The sequence below is a fragment of the Mesoplodon bidens genome (assembly GCF_964165515.1).
Source record: "Mesoplodon bidens genome assembly, chromosome: 12".
Taxonomy (NCBI): domain Eukaryota; kingdom Metazoa; phylum Chordata; class Mammalia; order Artiodactyla; family Ziphiidae; genus Mesoplodon; species Mesoplodon bidens.
Window position 1 is genome coordinate 44,982,938 of NC_138168.1, and position 20,409 is coordinate 45,003,346.

A 20,409-nucleotide genomic window follows, 5' to 3' on the forward strand; every position below is an offset into this window, starting at 1 on the left:
GATCTTGCTGTGATTGATGTAATAGAGTGTTCTGCCTATGTATTCCTCTAAGAATTTTACAGTGTGTGGCCTTACATTTAGATCCTTAATCCATTTTGATTTTATTTTTGTGTATGGTGTTAGGAAGTGTTCTAATTTCATTCTTTTACATGTAGTTCTCCAGTTTGCCCAGCACCACTTATTGAAGAGGCTGTCTTTTCTCCATTGTATATTCTTGCCTCCTTTATCAAAGATAAGGTGACCATATGTGCGTGGGCTTATCTCTGGGCTTTCTATCCTGTTCCCTTGATTTATATTTCTGTTTTTGTGCCAGTACCATACTGTCTTGATTACTGTAGCTTTGTAGTATAGTCTGAAGTCAGGGAGCCTGATTCCTCCAGCTCCGTTTTTCTTTCTGAAGATTGCTTTGGCTATTCGGGGTCTTTTGTGTTTCCATACAAATTGTGAAACTTTTTGTTCTAGTTCTGTGAAAAATGCCAGTAGTAGTTGGATAGGGATTGCATTGAATCTGTAGAATGCTTTGGATATTATAATCATTTTCACAATGTTGATTCTTCCAATCCAAGAACATGGTATATCTCTCCATCTGTTTGTATCATCTTTAATTTCTTTCATCAGTGTCTTATAATTTTCTGCATACAGGTCTTTTGTCTCCTTAGGTAGGTTTATTCCTAGGTATTTTATTCTTTATGTTGCAGTGGTAAATGGGAGTGTTTCCTTAATTTCTCTTTCAGATTTTTCATCATTAGTGTATAGGAATGCAGGAAATTTCCGTGCATTAATTTTGTATCCTGCTACTTTACCAAATTCATTGATTAGCTCTAGTAGTTTTCTGGTAGCATCTTTAGGATTCTCTATGTATCGTATCATGTCATCTGCAAAGTGACAGTTTTACTTCTTTTCCGATTTGGATTCCTTTTATTTCTTTTCTTCTTTGATTGCCTTGGCCAAAACTATGTTGAATAATAGTGGTGAGAGTGGGCAACCTTATCTTGTTCCTGATCTTAGAGGAAATGGTTTCAGTTTTTCACCATTGAGGACGATGTTGGCTGTGGGTTTGTCATATATGACCTTTATTATGTTGAGGTAGGTTCCCTCTATGCCTGCTTTTTGGAGAGTTTTTATCATAACTGGTTGTTGAATTTTTTCAAAAGTTTTTTCTACACCTGTTAAGATTATCATACGATTTTTTTCCTTCAGTTCGTTAATATGGTGTATCACATTGATTTGCGTATATTGAAGAATCATTGCATTCCTGGGATAAACCCCATTTGATCATGGTGTATGACCCTTTTAATGTGCTGTTGGATTCTGTTTGCTAGTATTTTGTTGAGGATTTTTGCATCTGTGTTCATCAGTGATATTGGCCTGTAGTTTTCTTTTGTTGTGACATCTTTGGTTTTGGTATCAGGGTGATTGTGGCCTCGTAGATTGAATTTGGGAGTGCTCCTCCCTCTGCTACATTTTGGAAGAGTTTGAGAAGGATAGGTGTTAGCTCTTCTATAAATGTTTACTTGTAAAGCCATCTAGTCCTGGGCTTTTGTTTCTTGGAAGATTTTTAATCACAGTTTCAAGTTCAGTGCTTGTGATTGGTCTGTTTAAATTTTCTATTTGTTCCTTGTTCAGTCTTGGAAGGTTGTGCTTTTCTAAGAATTTGTCCATTTCTTCCAGGTTGTCCATTTTATCGGCATATAGTTGCTTGTAGTAATCTCTCATGATCCTTTGTATTTCTGCTTGTCAGTTGTTACTTCTCCTTTTTCGTTTCTAATTCTGTTTATATGAGTCTTCTCCCTTTTTCTCATGATGAGTCTGGCTAATGGTTTATCAATTTTGTTTATCTTCTCAAAGAACCAGCTTTTAGTTTTATTGATCTTTGCTATTGTTTTCTTGTTTCTTTTTCATTTATTTCTGGTCTGATATTTATGATTTCTTTCCTTCTGCTAACTTTGGGGGTTTTTTGCTTCTTTTTTCTCTAACTGCTTTAGGTGTAAGGTTAGGTTCTTTATTTGAGATTTTTCTTGTTTCCTGAGATAGGATTGTATTGCTATAAATTTCCCTCTTAAAACTGCTTTTGCTGCATCCCATACGTTTTGGGTCATCCTGTTTTCACTGTCATTTGTTTCTAGGTATTTTTTGAATTCCTTTTTGATTTCTTCAGTGATCTCTTGGTTATTTAGTAGCATATTGTTTAGCCTCCATGGGTTTGTATTTTTTACAGATTTTTTCCTGTAATTGATATCTAGTCTCATAGCATTGTGGTCAGAAAAGATACTTGACATGATTTCAACTTTCTTAAATTTACCAAGGCTTGATTTGTCACCCAAGATATGATCTATCCTGGAGAATGTTCCATGAGCACTTGAGAAGAAAGTGTATTCTGTTGTTTTTGGATGGAATGTCTTATAAATATCAGTTAAGTCCATCCGGTCTAGTGTGTCATTTAAGCTTGTGTTTCCTTATTTATTTTCATTTTGTTGATCTGTCCATTGGTGAAAGTGGGGTTTAAAGTTCTCTACTATGATTTTGTTACTGTCAGTTTCCCTTTTTATGGCTCTTAGCATTTGCCTTTATGTATTGAGGTGCTCCTATGTTGGGTGCATAAATATTTACAATTGTTATATCTTCTTCTTGGATTGATCCCGTGATCATTATGTAGTGTCCTTCTTTGTCTCTTGTAATAGTCTTTATTTTAAAGTCTGTTTTGTCTGATATGATTATTGCTACTCCAGCTTTCTTTTGGTTTCCATTTGCATGGAATATCTTTTTCCATCCCCTCACTTTCAGTCTGTATGTGTCCTTAGGTCTGAAGTGGGTCTCTTGTAGACAGCATATATACGGGTCTTATTTTTGTATCCATTCAGCCAGTCTATGTCTTTTGGTTGGAGCATTTAATCCATTTACATTTAAGGTAATTATTGATATGTATGTTCCTATGACCATTTTCTTTATTGTTTTGGGTTTGTTTTTGTAGGTCTTTTCCTTATCTTGTATTTCCTGCCTAGAGAAGTTCCTTTTGCATTTGTTGTAAAGCTGGTTTGTTGGTGCTGATTTCTCTTCACTTTTGCTTCTCTGTAAAGGTTTTAATTTCTCTGTGAAATTTGACTGAGATCCTTCCTGGGTAGAGTAATCTTCATTGTAGGTTTTTCCCCTTCATCACTTTAAATATGCCACTCCCTTCTGTCTTGCAGAGTTTCTGCTGAAAGATCAGCTGTTAACCTTATGGGGGGATTCCCTTGTATGTTATTTCTTGCTTTTCCCTTGCTGTTTTTAGTATTTTTCCTTTGTATTTAATTTTTGATAGTTTGATTAGTATGTGTCTTGGCATTTTTCTCCTTGGATTTATCCTGTATGGGACTCTCTGTGCTTCCTGGACTTGATTGATTATTTCCTTTCCCATGTTAGGGAATTTTGCAACTATAATCTCTGCAAATATATTCTCAGACCCTTTCTTTTTCTGTTCTTCTTCTGGGACCCCTATAATTCGAATCTTGATGCATTTAATGTTGTCCCAGAGGTCTCTTAGGCTGTCCTCAATTCTTTTCATTCTTTTTTGATTATTCTGCTCTGCAGCAGTTATTTCCACTATTTTACCTTCCAGGTCACTTATCCGTTCTTCTACCTCAGTTATTCTGCTATTGATTCCTTCTAGAGAATTTTAAATTTCATTTATTGTGTTGCTCATCATTGTTTGTTTGCTTTTTGGTCCTTCTAGGTCCTTATTAAACGTTTCTTGTGTTTTTTCCATTCTATTTCCAGGATTTTGGATCGTCTTTACTATCATTACTCTGCATTCTTTTTCAGGTAGACTGCCTATTTCCTCTTCATTTGTTTGGTCTGGTGGGTTTTTACCTTGCTGCTTCATCTGCTGTGTATTTCTCTGTCTTCTCATTTTGTTCAACTTACTGTGTTTGGGGTCTCCTTTTCACAGGCTGAAGCTTTGTAGTTCCCATTGTTTTTGGTGCCTGCCCCCAGTGGGTGCGGTTGGTTCAGTGGCTTGTGTAAGCTTCCTGATAGACGGGACTCGTGCCTGTGTTCTGGTGGGTGGGGCTGGATCTTGTCCTTCTGGTCAGTAGGGCCATGTCCGGTGGTGCATTTTGGGGTGTCTGTGTACTTAGTATGACTTTAGGCAGCCTCTCTGCTAATGGGTGGGGTTGTGTTCCTGTCTTGCTAGTTCTTTGGCATGGGGTATCTAGCCCTGGAGCTTGCAGGCCATTGGGTGGAGCTGGGTCTTAATGTTGAGACGGAGATCTCTGGGAGACCTCTCGCTGATTGATATTACATGGGGCCGGGAGGTCTCTGGTGGTCCAATGTCCTGGACTTGACTCTCCCACATCGGAGGCTGAGGCCTGACACCCGGCCGGAGCACCAAGACCCTGCCAGCCACATGGCTTGGAAGAAAAGGAAGAAAAATAGGAAAAAAAACAAAAAACAACTAACAGATAGAACCCCAAACCAAATGGTAAAAGCAAAACTAAACAGACAAAAACCACAGAAATAAACATACACACACTCATAAAAAGAAAACAAACAAATAAACAAAAAAAATAACGAACAGTCAGAACCCTAGGACAAATGGTAAAAGCAAACCTAAACAAATGATATCACACAAAGAAACGTACACATACACACTATAGACCAGGGCTTCAGAATATCTGGTCCTTTTTCAAACTTTTCTCTGTTCTTCTGTGAAAGGACTTCATGGTCAATTTGCTCAGACTTTGATTCTTAGCCTGCAACTTTGGAATCACGTGGGAAGCTTGAACCAATGCCGGGCCTCACTCGGGAGGAATTAAATCAGAAAATATGAGGTGAGGCCTGGCATGAAACTTCTTTAAAGCTTCCTGCTGGACTCCACCAGTCTACGGAGGCCAGTTTATACTTTAATAGAGGGAGGTAGACAATTAATACATGTCAGGTGATGATAAATATAATAGAGAACAATAAAGCAAGGTAAGGGGAAAGTAGGAAAACTGTGCAGAGACCTGAAAGGAGAGAGAACAGTCATGTGGATATCCAGAGAAAGAACATTCCAAGAAGAGGAAACAGGAAGTGCAGAGACCCCAAAGCAGGATTATCTTTTGGTGAATTCCTAGAATAACAAATGAGCCAGTGAGGCTGGAGTAAAGTGAGCACAGGCACAGGGCTAGGTGAAGACAGAAGTTAGTAGGGGCGAGGGACAGATTTGGAGGGTAAATTCTCTCAACCAGTTAGATTCAGACTTCTTCAGTTTATAATAGTGATTTTGTAACTTCAGCTTTCCTGAAATATAATCCATAGATGATATATAACTTCCTTGAGAATTTCAAAATATAACTTGAATACCCTAATTAAAGGAAATTTTGTAAAGCAACTTTATAACATGTTTGATATGTAAATTAAACATGTACTGATAACATGTTTTTACTAGTAAATGCTCAGGCAGGACAATACAGGAAGACAAAAATGCCCTATAAAACTACCCTTGGGAGCCATACTTTCTGAAAACAACTTGGTAATGAGCCCTGTAGTTCTTTGTTAGGCTCCTACCCTAAATGGGGAAGCTACCGGAGGGTTTAGAGTGAACGAGTAACATAAGTGGACTCATATTTTAAAAGAATCACACTGGCCTCTGTGTGGAGTGAGGCTGTGGGTAGACAAGGGCAGAAGCAGGGAGACCAGTTAGGAGGCTGTTACAGTAACAGGTGCAAAATGATAAACTGGACTGAGGTGATAGTGAAAGAGGACTTGAGAAGTGGTTGAACTCTGGGTGTCCATAGAAGGTAGAGGATTTGCTGATGGGTTGGATATACAATGTGAAAGAAAGAGGAGTCAAGGGTAACTGTGGCAGTTTTCACCTGATCACATGTAAGGGTGGGATAGTGGTTAATTTAGAGGAGGGTAGAAGGAGTCATTGGGGAAGGGGAGAACAGAAGTTCCCTTTTTGGATATATTAAGTTTGAGATGTCTGTTAGACATCCTGGGAGAAAAGATGTTGAGTGGAAGCTCAGACATATAAATCCCTAGAGTTCAAGGGAGAGATCCAGGCTAGAAAATTGTTATATTGTATGTATTGCATGTATTGTTTATGTGGTGGGGCTACACAAAAGATAGACTACCAGTGATTCTCTAGTGGAGATGAGATTTTTATGTTCATTAAGTCGGGGGATGAATTTAATAGTCGATGTAGATTATTAGACTTCAGATTTAGAAGATTTGGGCCCTGCCATTTCCTTTTGTTTCTTCTGCAGTCCCTAAGCAAGTCCATCTGGGTACATATCTAATAAGGTCTGCTGAATAAAGGAGTGCTTCTCCTGAATTTGGAACCAGAAGATCAGGTCTTTTGAGTTCATAAAAAAGAGCTGGACTCTCTTACTTTAAGGCTTTGAGTAGTATTAACTTACTTAGAAATTTCGTTTTTTGTTTTTTTGTTTTTTTTGCGGTACGCGGGCCTCTCACTGTTGTGGCCTCTCCCGTTGCGGAGCACAGGCTCTGGACGCGCAGGCTCAGCAGCCGTGGCTCACAGGCCCAGCCGCTCCGTGGCATGTAGGATCTTCCCAGACCGGGGCACGAACCCGTGTCCCCTGCATCGGCAGGTGGACTCTCAACCACTGCGCCACCAGGGAAGCCCTTACTTAGAAATTTTAATTTTTTCAGATGGGATAAAGTCAATGTTTTTGAAGGAAAGAATTTTTATTATGCATTCTAACTTCTATAACTGTTTACATTACTTTTATTAGTCTTTGATTATTAGAATTATATATAATTCTGTACATTAATATATAGAATTATATATTAATCACATAGCACTAGTGTAATCTTCATAAAAGTGATGTTAAAATGGCTAGTGTGACCTTAATGTAGTTTCTAAAATACAGTAAATACTTGTTGTATCTTTCATGTTTGTTTGGTTTTCTTGTAGGAAGATTTGGAGACTGGAGTTCACCTTGACCCTGCTGTCAAAGAGGTTCAGTATAATCCTACCTATGAGACCATGTTTGCTCCTGAGGTAAGAAAACGTATTATAGTTAAGAGTGTCGGGCTTCCCTGGTGGCGCAGTGGTTGAGAGTCCGCCTGCCGATGCAGGGGACATGGGTTTGTGCCCCGGTCCGGGAAGATCCCACATGCTGCAGAGCGGCTAGGCCCGTGAGCCATGGCCGCTGAGCCTGCGCGTACAGAGCCTGTGCTCCGCAACGGGAGAGGCCACAACAGTGAGAGGCCCGCGTACCGCCAAAAAAAAAAAAGAGTGTCTTTTGCTATATAGTATTTAAGTTATACATACGTAGATAAACAGTTGGTGAATTTTTCAATGTTTTCTGATGAAAGTATACTATTTAAACTGTTAGAAAATATATCCTGTTGTATGTTAGTTATATCTCAATTAAAAAAAGAAATGAAAATATATCCTTCTGTTCTCCAAAAGTTAAATAGTACACTTTTGTAAGAATAATATCTAATTCTTAGATGCAAACTTAGTTAACATCTTCCTCTCAATTTTGATAAGGGAGTATTACAAGTTAACGATGAGGGAAAAAATTTTGGTTGATTAGCATCATTAATGCATAGTATATTATGAAACATCTAGTGACAAATGCTGCTGTGTTAAACACTAAAAAGAGGTACCATACTGACGTGGTCACTGCTCAAAGACAGCCACACGGTTTATTGCTTGCTCTGAGTCAGACATCTTATGGATTCTTTTTTCTGATGATGATAAATGGTGATGGAAGCATTAAAAAAGCTGAAGAAGAAGGAAAAAAAAAAGCAGAAATAGTGAAAATTGTCCATTTAGGAAAGTCTTTGTAGAAATGATTAGATTTCTAGGTATTTAGCCTTTATAAAGAAGAAAAGAATGCTTGATTGACAAGATACAGATATCAGAAAAAGGTCATTATAAGAAATAATAATATGGTTTCAGTAGCAGGATCTTTAAGAGCACTTTAAAGATAGAGATGAAGAGCTATATCTTATTGCACCCTAGTAGAGAAAGGAGTACTTTTTAATATTTTTCATTTTTTAGCATATAGTCATTGTCTTTTTTTTTTGATAAAGCTATTTCATGTAATTTTTGCCTGCTTAGGTTTCCATAGTCACTTAAAATATGGCAATGGAAATGTATAGCACAGCCAAGAATGTCAGTGCTAGTGCCCTAGCTGTTCTCCTAAGTGTACAATAAGCAAAAAACTCATTCTCATGCTCTGAGACTGGTACATTTTTAATTTTATTCCATTATTTCCTCAATCCTTATAAACTGTTGAATTATAGGCTGTTTTATATCCCTTGGCACCATTTTAGCGCTGGCACGCTGCATGATTTTTTTTTTAATGTAAAGTACTTCAATTTAAGCCACTAACTTTAGAAAATGAGAAAATTTGGAAGTGGCATGGTGTATGACATTCCTGTGTCAGTGTATTTTCTATGAAGCCTGTTTTTCTTAAATTTTTAGATCCTACGCATAACTAATGTATTGCTGTATGATTAGTTTTCAAAACTTTCAAGAAAAATTCAAAAGGTCAAAAAATTTTTGGTGCTATTGATGAGGCAGTAGGTTTATCATTCTCTTTTGGGGATTATCAGTCGAATTTTCTGTTCTTTTTTTTCCTGTGTTAGGGAACCTCACATTAAATATATCAACTAGTTTATGTCAGGAACATTTCAGTGCTTATTGTCAACAATTTAAGGAAAGAGTGATGGGACTGAAAAGTGAAGAAAAATTACAATTTTTCTAAGGAATTGTCTGTGACATAATAAATTATCAACTTTGAACTTTATGACTAGGGTCTGTATAACTTGGCAAAGTCTGGAAGGGTATTACCAGGAACTTTGCTAGATGAAATTCAAGTTCTCATATTTTGAGAATCCATCATTAGAGACAAGATTTAATCCTTCTTCTCAATCTAGTGTTACCAGAGAGGACATGCTAAGTGCTTTTTAAAAAAAAAAGATGGAGGGCTTCCCTGGTGGCGCAGTGGTTAGGAATCCACCTGCCAATGCAGGGGATACGGGTTTGAGCCCTGGGCCGGGAAGATCCCACATGCCGCGGAACAACTAAGCCCATGCGCCACAACTGCTAACTCTGCCCTCTGGAGCCTGCGGGCCACAGCTACTGAGGCCCGTGTGCGTAGGGCCTGTGATCCACAACAAGAGAAGCCACTGAAATGAGAAGACTGTGCACTGCAACGAAGAGTGGCCCCCACTCGCTGCAACTAGAGAAAGCCCGTGCGCAGCAACGAAGACCCAACGCAGCCATAAATAAATAAATAAATAAATAAATAAATAAATAATTTTTTAAAAAGATGGACACCAGACTATTTCCTATAGTGCCTCTAAAGCACCAGTCAAGTTTAAGGAGAGATTGCATCTTGTTATAAAGATAAAAGTTCCATGAAAGTATTTGTAACTGGCAAATGTTTTTTGAAATAAGCGATACAATCCAGGTTAAGAACCTGAGATGTGGGGCTAAACAGACCACTTATTAGCTCTTATGTGACATTAGATTATCTTAGTTTTTTCACAGGTAAAATGAAGATACTTTCTACTTTACCAAATTATAAGGATAAATGAGATAATATGCGATGTGCTTAGGAAACTGGCACAGAATAAGCACTTAATAAATTATAGCCTTTATTGTTATTTATGTTAATATTATTGGCATTGATGGCTAGATAGTCCTTTATGAGGAAAGATTCCAGACAGGGGAACAGCATGAGCCAAATCATAAAATCTAAAGAACAGTAGTGTTTTAGTCATTATCAGTAGGGGAGAATGGGATAAGGCTAGAATAGTACTTTGTACAATCGGTATTGCACAGGCTCTAGAGGCCAAGGTAAAGAGTTTGGTCTTGATTTAATAGATGAATTTTTAGTAAGATTAATTTTAAAGGTTTGCATGATGGAAAAGAACAGGGATGGAGACTAATAAAATAAAACTACCATTTAGTACACTATGCCAGGTACCACACTGAGGGATTTGTATACCTTATCTCCTTTAGCCCTCACTACAACCCTATGAAGTAAGTACTTTTATCCCTATTTTATAGTGAGGAATTCAACTGTCAGATTATACTGCCAGCAAGTGCCATATTTGAGGCTTTGAGTCCAGATCATTCTTAACAATCACTCCATAACTATAAGACCATTTAGAAGGTGCAGTTTTGACTTTATTAGTTCAGTAAACTAACAAATTGGCTATTTTATTTTATAAATTACTTTTTCCCTCCCAACCAAGGACTTTTCCTAGTTGATCTACCTAGTTATCCAGGTAAGCTTTATCAAATTACAGAAGGAACTTGAAGACATAATAGCCATTGTTTTAGTCTAGTGATTTTCTTCATTTCACTCAATCCTGTTGGATCCGCTTAGAGAAAATTCTATTTGTTAGCTTCTCTAGACTCATATAAAGCCCATAGGCCTCAGAGAGAATTTCAGACTCCTTAAAATAATATTACTTTAGAATAGAAAAAATATAAAAGTTTAGAGGGGGAAAGTGCCAGTTACTGTTTAAAATCTGGCCGTAAGGGCTGCTATAAATATTAATGTTAGAATGGACTTTAGAAGTCATATAGATCAGCTCTTTTATTTTATAGATGAGGGAACTGAGGTGCAAGGTTATAGAACCACTAATAAAATATACTATCCTAATAATTAAACTGTGCTTATGTCTTACAAGATTGAGGTATTCTGCCAATAAAATTGAATTGTGGTGATCTTTTCCAAAATTATAGAAAATAATAATATGCTCTTCTCACCTTAAAATTTGTTTATAAATGTTTTATACATTGATTACTTCAATGAATATTAATGGAAAACTTAATACAGCAACCTGAGTATATGATTATTTGTTCAGTAACTTGGGTTTTTTTTCCTATATGTGAATTTATGGTTATGATTTCATATAGTCAGTTTTTACTTATATGAATTTTCTTAATTCCTGTGATGTTATAATATACTGCTAAGGCATCAACCCTCAAGTACTCTGCCTGCTGAAGACTTGAGAACCACTGCCTTATAATACATGGATCTCTTAGATTTATCAACTAATGTCTTAAATTAAAAATGCTTTTCTCCCAAGTTTATAAATAAATCACTACTTCACTGAGATGAAAGATGTAAGGTTACTTACCTCAGAAACATTTTCTTTTTTGGTGCAATGTCTGAATTAATACTTAAGTATGTATATTTTATATGGGAGATTTACAATTGTAATTGACTGTGATATACTTCAATATTATCTTCGCTAAAAACTATTAAATACTCATACCTAATTAACTTGAATATGTATTTTTAAAAATCACTTGAATACAAACTTACGCTTAGACTTAACTACCAAAAGTTGAAAAGAAGCGTTTAGATATCAGTTTTGTGTATTTTAAAATATGCATTGTTTTGTTTTTTTAATGGTTAACCCAGAATTAAGAGTTGCATATTCACACAGACCAGGAACATCTGAGAGAGTAATTGGTAAGAGCTGAGTCCTGCTGAATAACATTCTCTGCCTTCCTCTGTTGACATGTAATGTCTTTGAGGTCAGCTCCAATAGCTGCCAGTAACCAGAAAGTTAAGGTGAGCCAGAAGTAGATGAGCCTACCCCAGGCAGCTTCCTATATCAGTGGAAGATTTTTTTGTTGTCTCAGCTTAAATATGTATAAAATATAAGCACGTTTAAATTTTTAGACAGTGTTAGGAAGAGTACCACAAGATATACTTTGCTGTACTATATGGATCTATATTCTTATAGAAATCAAAGTTCTTAACACTGAGAATTTTTCTTTAAAAGATGGAGGCAGTTTGCTATGTATGACCTGTAGAAGAATTATTCCCTTTTTGTAAAATCTTAATAAAATTAGAACATGGAAATTGTACTTTCCTTTTTTAAATTGGAAATTATAAGCATAACGATTGGTAATTTATTATATGTGATAGGAGTAACAATATAGGCAATGGGGATTTCTATCATTTTGGAATTTTTTACCCCCAGAAATATCACATGCTGCTTTGCAGATGTTAACTGACTATAGCAATTAGATCATCTAGTCAACTTAAGTCATTTTATTATCTTTATGTATGTTTTTGTTTTTGTAATAAATTTCATGACTGAATGAAGTTAACTGTAACTTCCAGCCTTCAGCGATGTAGATTTTTTTCCCTACATTTCCACCCGTCAGCTCAGGAAGAACTAATATGGGCTATAAAGTCTTGCCCTGTCCTTTATTATAATTTAGAATAAATAGTAATAAAAGCTTTATATATGAATTAGATATCTTAAGATTGAATCATTTTAAACCTAGAAATGGAAGCTGTCAATAGAAAGGAATATTATAGTAATTTATTTTCTTCTAAAGCAGAAAAAATTATAAGGCAAATTAACGTTTAAATTCAGACTTTTATGCATAGCATAATGTTGATATGTAGAGAAGACAACATTCTGGTTAAGGAAAGATCAATAATTTATATTTATGGCTCTGGAAGTGTATCATGGAAAAGGTGGTTTCAAATGGTAGTGACCTAAGATGTTCTAATGTCAAAATATTTATTATGACAGTCGACCTTCCAGAATTCAAGTAAAAATATCCTGTCTACTTCCACTGTTTCCAAAGTGGGAAGTTCATTTTATTCTTTATTTTTAAAACTGGAAAGAAAAGAGTTGGATCTTCCCAATACCTTTTCTAATAGCATTAGTGACTTTAGGCAGGCAAGGTATGTCATCTTGACCTTTTTCTCCATTTCTAACATGAGAAGGAGAATACCTCTTTAACTTTCCAGAATTTTTGTACCTATCAAATTAAATAACATTTGGAAAGCCATTCTGGAAACTCAAAACATTGTAAACATATAGATAATAATGGCACTATTTTGTGTAAGATTTTCATAGTGTGACTTTTCAGAGTGGAGAAGTTTTATTTACATTTGTAATGTCTTTTCCTAGGGACTTTTTCAAGCACTTTACTTTTATTGTCTATTTCCTATCTTCTGCCCCCAGTGAGACTGATTAATCTTTCCTTCATTAGTGCTTTCTATATGCCAGGCACTATGGAAAGTATTGATGGTTCTAAGTCTCCACCTTTGAGGAACTCATAATCTAGTAGCAGAGAAACATGTGTTTTTTAAATTACATCATGGTACCATTCCAGAAATCCTCTAAATCATCATTTAGACAAAACTATAGTGTGCCTCAATTATCTAGAGCAACACTGTCAGATAGAACTTCCTGCAATAATGAAGATGTAGTAGCCAGTAATTGTATCTGGCTGTTGAGCTCTTGAAATATGGCTGGTATGACTGAGGAACTGAATATTTTAATTAATTTAAATTTCAGTAGCCACACATAGGCTTGAGTGAGCTGGTTCCTCTCCAGTCCTGGTGGCTGCCAAACAGTGCTAACCAGACATTGTCCAGTTGTACTAAACTATGGGAGGTAAGCATGTTCCCACACAGGTTAATGGGCCCCTGATGATTTAGAGTTAAAAATACATTGTGCAATAATTCTACTCATTCTAGCTTTATACACTGAGAATTTGGGTTTTTTTGTTTGTTTGTTTCTTATAACATTGTAGTTTGGACCAGAAAATCCCTTCAGAACACAGCAAATGGCTGCCCCTAGAAATATGCTTTCTGGATATGCTGAACCAGCCCATATCAATGATTTTATGTTTGAACAGCAAAGAAGAACTTTTGCCACATACGGTAAGGTGATACGCAAGTTTCAGGTTAAACCTTATTACAAGTGGGGTGTGTGTGTGTGTGTGCGCGCGCACGCGCATGCACGCAATAATCGATTTTATCTTCTGGCTTTTTAAATTTATTAACCTGGATTCCTTAAAAGGGTAGTATGGGGCCTCCCTGGTGGCGCAGTGGTTGAGAGTCCGCCTGCCGATGCAGGGGATACGGGTTCGTGCCCCAGTCTGGGAGGATCCCATATGCCGCGGAGCGGCTGGGCCCGTGAGCCATGGCCGCTGGGCCTGCGCATCCGGAGCCTGTGCTCCGCAACGGGAGAGGCCACAACAGTGAGAGGCCCGCATACCGCAAAAAGAAAAAAAAAAAAAAAAGAAAAAAAAAGGGTAGTATGTTTTCTTATACACATCTATAAATATTTATACAAATAGGAAGGTGCACTAATATTTTTAGCTGTCATTCTAAATCTGCTCTGATTTCTGAGTACTAGAAATATTCTGTGGTCTTAAAAACAGAACGTTCTCTGTTGTACTTTTTAATGAACACTTGTTATTGAATGACTGTTGCATGTAGACTGCTGTTGAAATTGGTAAATAACAGGATAGTGTTAAGAGGTATATTTTTATCTTCTTATGCACTAGTTGACTTTACTCTCTTTCTCAGATTTTATCTCTGAAAAGTTTTCTGTTGATTACTGAGGGATATCAGGAAATGGAATGGCCACAAATTCATTGCGTAAAATAATTATATCCTATCAGTCGTGGGATTTGAGAAAGTTAATGTGCATACAAAGCTGGGAATCCCCTCTACAAGAAGATGGTCTTTATAAAAATGTCCTTGCTGATGGTTCCACAGATCATAGGTCTGGTCACTTATATCAGCTTTGTCCATATTTGGTAGTGCCTTTTCTTTCTCTTCCCATAATCTACATCTGTAGGTTGACAGACACACTGATCACCTTCTGCTTTGAAGAGCTTTTTGGTAGGGTGGGTGAGCAAAGTAACTGAGAATGTTTTTATGCCTGTTGTAGTTGTGATCTTTATGAATTAATTGCTTATGCTGATGTTCTCTTCCCCAAAGAGTAACTGAAAAAGAAAACTTTGAACTTTTTTAACAAGAGATTTAATAATCACATTTTTAGACATCAGCAACATTGTCTCTCTTATTTTCATTTAGTTTTCTTTGCAGTTAAAATTCTAATACCTCCTCCTTTTATTTCTTATAGAATTTTTTAAAAGTTCTAAACAGATTTTTCTGTCCTATCTACCATTAACTTCCATTATTATAAGATAGCACCCAAAAAAAAGTTGAGAAAGCAGTATCATGTGAAATGTTATATATTCAGTGATGCTTTTTCATTGCAATTGTTTTCACTAAAAAATAACAAACAAATTTTAAACATTTAGGAAAGAGAAGAAAAAGGTTACCTATAATCCCACTATACTAAAATATCTACTTTTAGTAGATATTTTATTCCTCCAAGTCTTTTTTATTAAACACATTTGTATTACAGAGCTATAATCCTTCTAAACTGAAAATTTTGCAACTTTTAAATTCAATGTTCTATCATAAGCATTTTTCAATGTTACTTTATAATCTCAAAGATTATTATTTTAAGCACTATGTAATATCCACTGATGGGTTTATATTACAATTTACATAATTATTCTAATGTTAGAAAATTACTTTTTTCTAGTTTTTAGTGAGCAATGCAAACTGATTCATCATGAATTAGTTTAGAGGTTTAGTACAGATAGTCTTAGTTATTTATCCACAATATGTTCTTGGAAACTGGTTGTAAAATGATTGACATATATTAAATTATATTTCACCGTGGCAAGGTTATAATTGACTTAACAGGTGCCAAAAGTCATAGCAAAGACTTTATACCTCTGAAATCTCCTAAAAGAGTTCAGTGATACTTCCAGTCCAATAAAATGGTTATAAATGCATTGTACCCCTTGCTTGTATAAGGGATCCCATGTAAATCTAAAGTATATGTGCATTACATAAAAATTTAATTGTTAACTATATTCACTAGAATGTACCGTTAAAAAAAATGCGCAAGTACTCTTATGTAGTATTTCATGATTGTTCACATGGGTTGTAGGCCATAGACTGATTTAATGATCTAGCTCTCTTTTGTGAATATACTGGATTATTACTAAAACTGATTTTACTAAACATTTATCATACTAGCACCCCCAGTTGAAGAAAAACTGATTTGAGTTACTATAGACTTTCTTTCCTGAAGTTCCCATAGACCACTGAAGACTACATTTATATGTAGCTACACACTCTAGCTGAAGGAGTATATAAATATGCTAGTAGATATCCTTACTGCTCTTACCAATGAAATATAAATAATGATTTATGAAGTAGAAATATACTGTTTTTAAGTTGGGAGGGAAGACTATCTTTACTGAGAATAGCATTTCCAAAATAATAGCTAAATTTTATGTAATTCTTCTTACCCTATTTCTTTTTTAAATTATTTAAAAGTTTATATAACTTGATAAACTAAACCATGCATTATCTGTTACCAAAAATAAAAAGATTTCTAAATTCCTGAATGTATGATATACGTATATTTTTAAGCTCTTAGAAAATTTCAGACTAAAGTTTGATATTTTGGCCTAACGGGCTCTTAGTAATGTAATGTCAGTATTGCTAGATTCATCTGTTCTACTGAAGTCATTCATTGTCCAGCCTGAGATTTAGGTTAATGATTCTAAATAGAAACATAGCTCATGAAAGAAGGATTAGTCCTCAGAGTAACAGTGGACAGTTGAATGTGATAAACTAAAGTGATAACTCTTTTGGAGATAAGCTCAAAGAGATCCAACACAATGAAAGACCTTTGAAATTATCTTGCACAAGCAACTTTACAATCAAAAATTTGGTTTGCTTGTGATAGAATTATTGGTGTGTACATCCTGATGATAAAGGAAGCTGTAATACTTTCAGAACATAAGGAAGAAATATAGTCACAAGAAAACAAACAAAAAAAGAGACCATTTTCAGCATCTGGGAAGGAAAATGTAAAATGAGTAAATGTGTATAGAATTAAAATGAATTGTAAATGGAAAAAAATGGAGTCAGTAATTTGTACTTTTCTCCTTTCAGGTTATGCCTTGGACCCTTCATTAGATAACCATCAAGTGTCTACTAAATATATTGGTTCTGTAGAAGAAGCGGAAAAAAATCAAGGTAATTTATTTGAAATATCAATATTTAATATCAAATATATATACCTATTGTTTGTAGATTGACTTTGGACAGTAGGGAAAAACTAGTATGTAATTTATCTCTTGATTTTTTTTTTTTTTTAAGTTGAGACAATAGTGGGATATAGTTTAGAGCAATATATAGAACTATTAGTTTGGAGCTTGCTTTTGCCACTTACCAGGTATGCAACCTTGTAAGGAAGATAGTCATATCTGTAGTGGAGGGGTTGGGGGGTGGGGAGTGATTTATTGGCACAGTTCCAGTCCTGTAGAAATCATTCAAGAAATGAAAACTAATGTATATCTGATTTTAGCAGTTTATTTCTCAACACTAATGTCAAGCTCCATTTTAATAGAGCAGAAAAAAATCTCATCATGCATGTCTGTGGAGATTGTCTTTCAAGGGTTGCTTTGAAGTCTGAGTTTGAATATGTGTTTTAAAATATATGTTTATACTTGTATTCATTTTGTACTTATTTTAAGACAAAGCATCAAACTCTAAATGCTAACTTGCCACAGAGCTCATCAGCCCCTTGGAATCTTATCCATAAAATGTTCGATAGAAAAAGAGTACGCTGTTTGTACGAAGGCACTTAGTAACTCTAGAGCCTATATCAGGGGTCCCCAACACCCAGGCCACAGACAGGTACTGGTACGTGGCCTGTTAGGAACCGGGCTGCACAGCAGGAGGTGAGCAGTGGGCGAATGAGCAAAGCTTCATCTGTATTTACAGCCGCTCCCCATCGCTTGCATTACCGCCTGAGCTCCACCTCCTGTCAGATCAGCGGTGGCATTAGATTCTCATAGGAGCACGAACCCTACTGTGAACTACGCATGCGAGGGATCTAGGTTGTGCGCTCCTTATGAGACTCTAATGCCTGGTGATCTGAGATGGAGCTGAGGTGGTGATGCTAGCGCTGGGGAGCGGCTGCAAATACAGATGATCATTAGCAGAGAGGTCTGACTGCACAGAGACCATAATAAATCAACTGCTTGCAGACTCATATCAAAACCCTATCAGTGAGTGGCAAGTGAAAACAAGCTCAGGGCTCCCACTGATTCTGCATTATGGTGAGTTGCAATAATTATTTCATTATATATTGCAGTGTAATAATAATAGAAATAAAGTGCACAATAAATGTAATGCACTTGAATCATCCCAAAACCATCCCCACCCTCCCACCCCCAGTCCATGGAAAAATTTTCTTCTACAAACCAGTCCCTGGTGCCAAAAAGGTTGGGGACCGCTGGCCTATATGATCAAGCTACCTTTGGTTTATGAGCTAGACTGTTGTTAAAATAGGATTTTAACAACCTTTTGTTATAACACAGCTTAAAGGAAACTGATTTGAATTAATATAGGTTAAGCTTTTCTCTTTGTTAGACCTGTACAAGCTACATCTTTATGTAGCTAGATTCTCAGTTAACAGTTAAATTGTGACTATGACTCCCGTAAACCTTTCTTTTTCCAATTTAATGACTACACACAGCATGCCACCTCCTACTGATCAAATGAGAATCCCAACCAGAAACATCCTCTTTCCTCTTTTCTTCTTACTGTTAAGATTTATGGTATTAGAGGTCAAGTTTAGATTGAGATCACCTGGAAGAAGTACCAGATTCTTGTGAAACCTTCTTTAATTTATATTGTTGCATTACAATACAGTGAAGCAAGTGAAGCAAGGAAAAGTTATTAATTACTTAATGTAATTTTATCTAATTCAGCTTTTGAATGAGAAATTTTAGTTTATTCTTGCTTTCAAAGGTAACTTTATCATTATTTAGCATTATTAAATTGCTATGTTTCTTTCAAAAAGTGGTAAAATCTACTGATAAAGGTCTGTGATTAATTAAAAAGATTGTGTACCACTGCAGGATTACATAGCTGGGTCTTTTCTTCCTTCACATATATTAGAATTTGCAACATATTGCACCGGTAGAAAGCTGCTTTGCCCAGAAGGTTGAGTCTCTTTTTATATAGCATGAGTTGGTGTATCTCGATTCATGTAGGTTTCATTTTGTGTTCTAAATATTTTGTGTTTATAAATCTATATAAATATATATATTGGTGTTTCTTTAGAAAATATCCATATTTATGATCTCTGCTTCTTTGTTTTTAATATAGGTTTAACTGTGTTTGAAACTGGTCAGAAGAAAATAGAAAAGAGGAAAAAATTCAAAGAAAATGATGCATCTAATATTGATGGTTTCTTGGGACCGTGGGCAAAATATGTGGATGAAAAAGATGTAGCCAAACCTTCAGAAGTAAGCTATGATGTTTTTCATTGCCAATTCAGGTGTCTGCTATGTCTCTATGAAGGATACCTATATTAATAAACTTGAGGTTTCCTTAGAGAACCAAATGACTCATCAGAATTTCTCTGCCTTAGGTGATTGAGAAAATACAATAATTCCTTTGTTTTTCTTTGGAATAATTTTTGTTTATATTTTTCTGATTTATTATCTTCCATACTTTTTAATTAAAATACAATATTGAACAATTTTTAATAAAAATCACCTTGATAATAGTATTAAGGTGTTATGGTAGCTGATTTTCTGATGCCAGATATTCAGATAGTAATTACAGAATCAGCCTTTCTATGATTTTGGAATTCATGATGGGTTTTATTTATTAATTTATTTAAAAATTTTAACAAAGTAGTGTGTCTATTTTTTTCATAATATTATGAAGTTTATAAAGTAAAACTATAAAACCCTACTTGCCCCTCTCTACCTCCTAATCCTGCTGTCTCTATGAGCCAGTCACTGTTCTAGGTCGTAGGGATATAGCCGTAGAAAAGATGAAGAAAATCGCATGAAGCTTACATTCTAGCTGTATCTCACATCCAATTGTCTCAGTAACACATATATGCTGCTCTGTATTCATTTTGACTTCTCAGTTATTATAAGGATTTACTACTACCCCACCTTCCTTTTACTGTTTCTCCCACAAAAGTTGTGTCACAAATCTGTAGTCACTGCTTATATCCTTATGACTATTAAAAGCTGCTTACTGAAGAAGAACATCATCTACTAAAATTCCCTGTCTTTTCTGGTACTAGAGTTTCTAATTGCCTCATCTTTTCACTTACATAATTAGCATAATACATCAAATTACTTTCTAGGTGTTCCAGAAGGATGGGTTTTGTATACATTGAGTTTAGAAGTATTAACTAGTACCCACTGTGTGTTTAGTGCCATTTTGTAATCTGCCAAAGAGTTGAGATTGTTATCCTGGGAGACATACTTGCGGCTATTGCCTCACCAAAAAAGTGTGCCTCATTGTAAAGAATTTATGACCAATGTTGGCCAGGATGGGGTTCTAGAACATCCATTTTAAAAGTTCACTCCTTAATTTCCTTAGGAAGAACAAAAAGAATTGGATGAAATTACAGCAAAGAGGCAGAAAAAAGGCAAACAGGAAGAAGAGAAACCTGGAGAGGAAAAGACAATCTTACATGGTAATATATTTTTTATGCCTCCTCATTTTTATGATAAACTTTCAGATATTTACTCTGTTCTCTGTTCACATAATA

General features: G+C 35.6%; 1 protein-coding gene across 1 annotated transcript in view; it reads left to right on the top strand.

Moving 5' to 3' along the window:
* Window positions 1-20,409, top strand: part of CDC40 (cell division cycle 40) — a 49,308-nt gene that overhangs the window by 10,234 nt on the left and 18,665 nt on the right. The window contains exons 2-6 of the mRNA XM_081250799.1: window positions 6,899-6,985; window positions 13,529-13,658; window positions 16,773-16,856; window positions 18,999-19,138; window positions 20,238-20,334. Of these exons, the coding sequence (XP_081106925.1) occupies window positions 6,899-6,985; window positions 13,529-13,658; window positions 16,773-16,856; window positions 18,999-19,138; window positions 20,238-20,334 (538 nt within the window). The remainder of the gene's footprint in view (window positions 1-6,898; window positions 6,986-13,528; window positions 13,659-16,772; window positions 16,857-18,998; window positions 19,139-20,237; window positions 20,335-20,409) is intronic.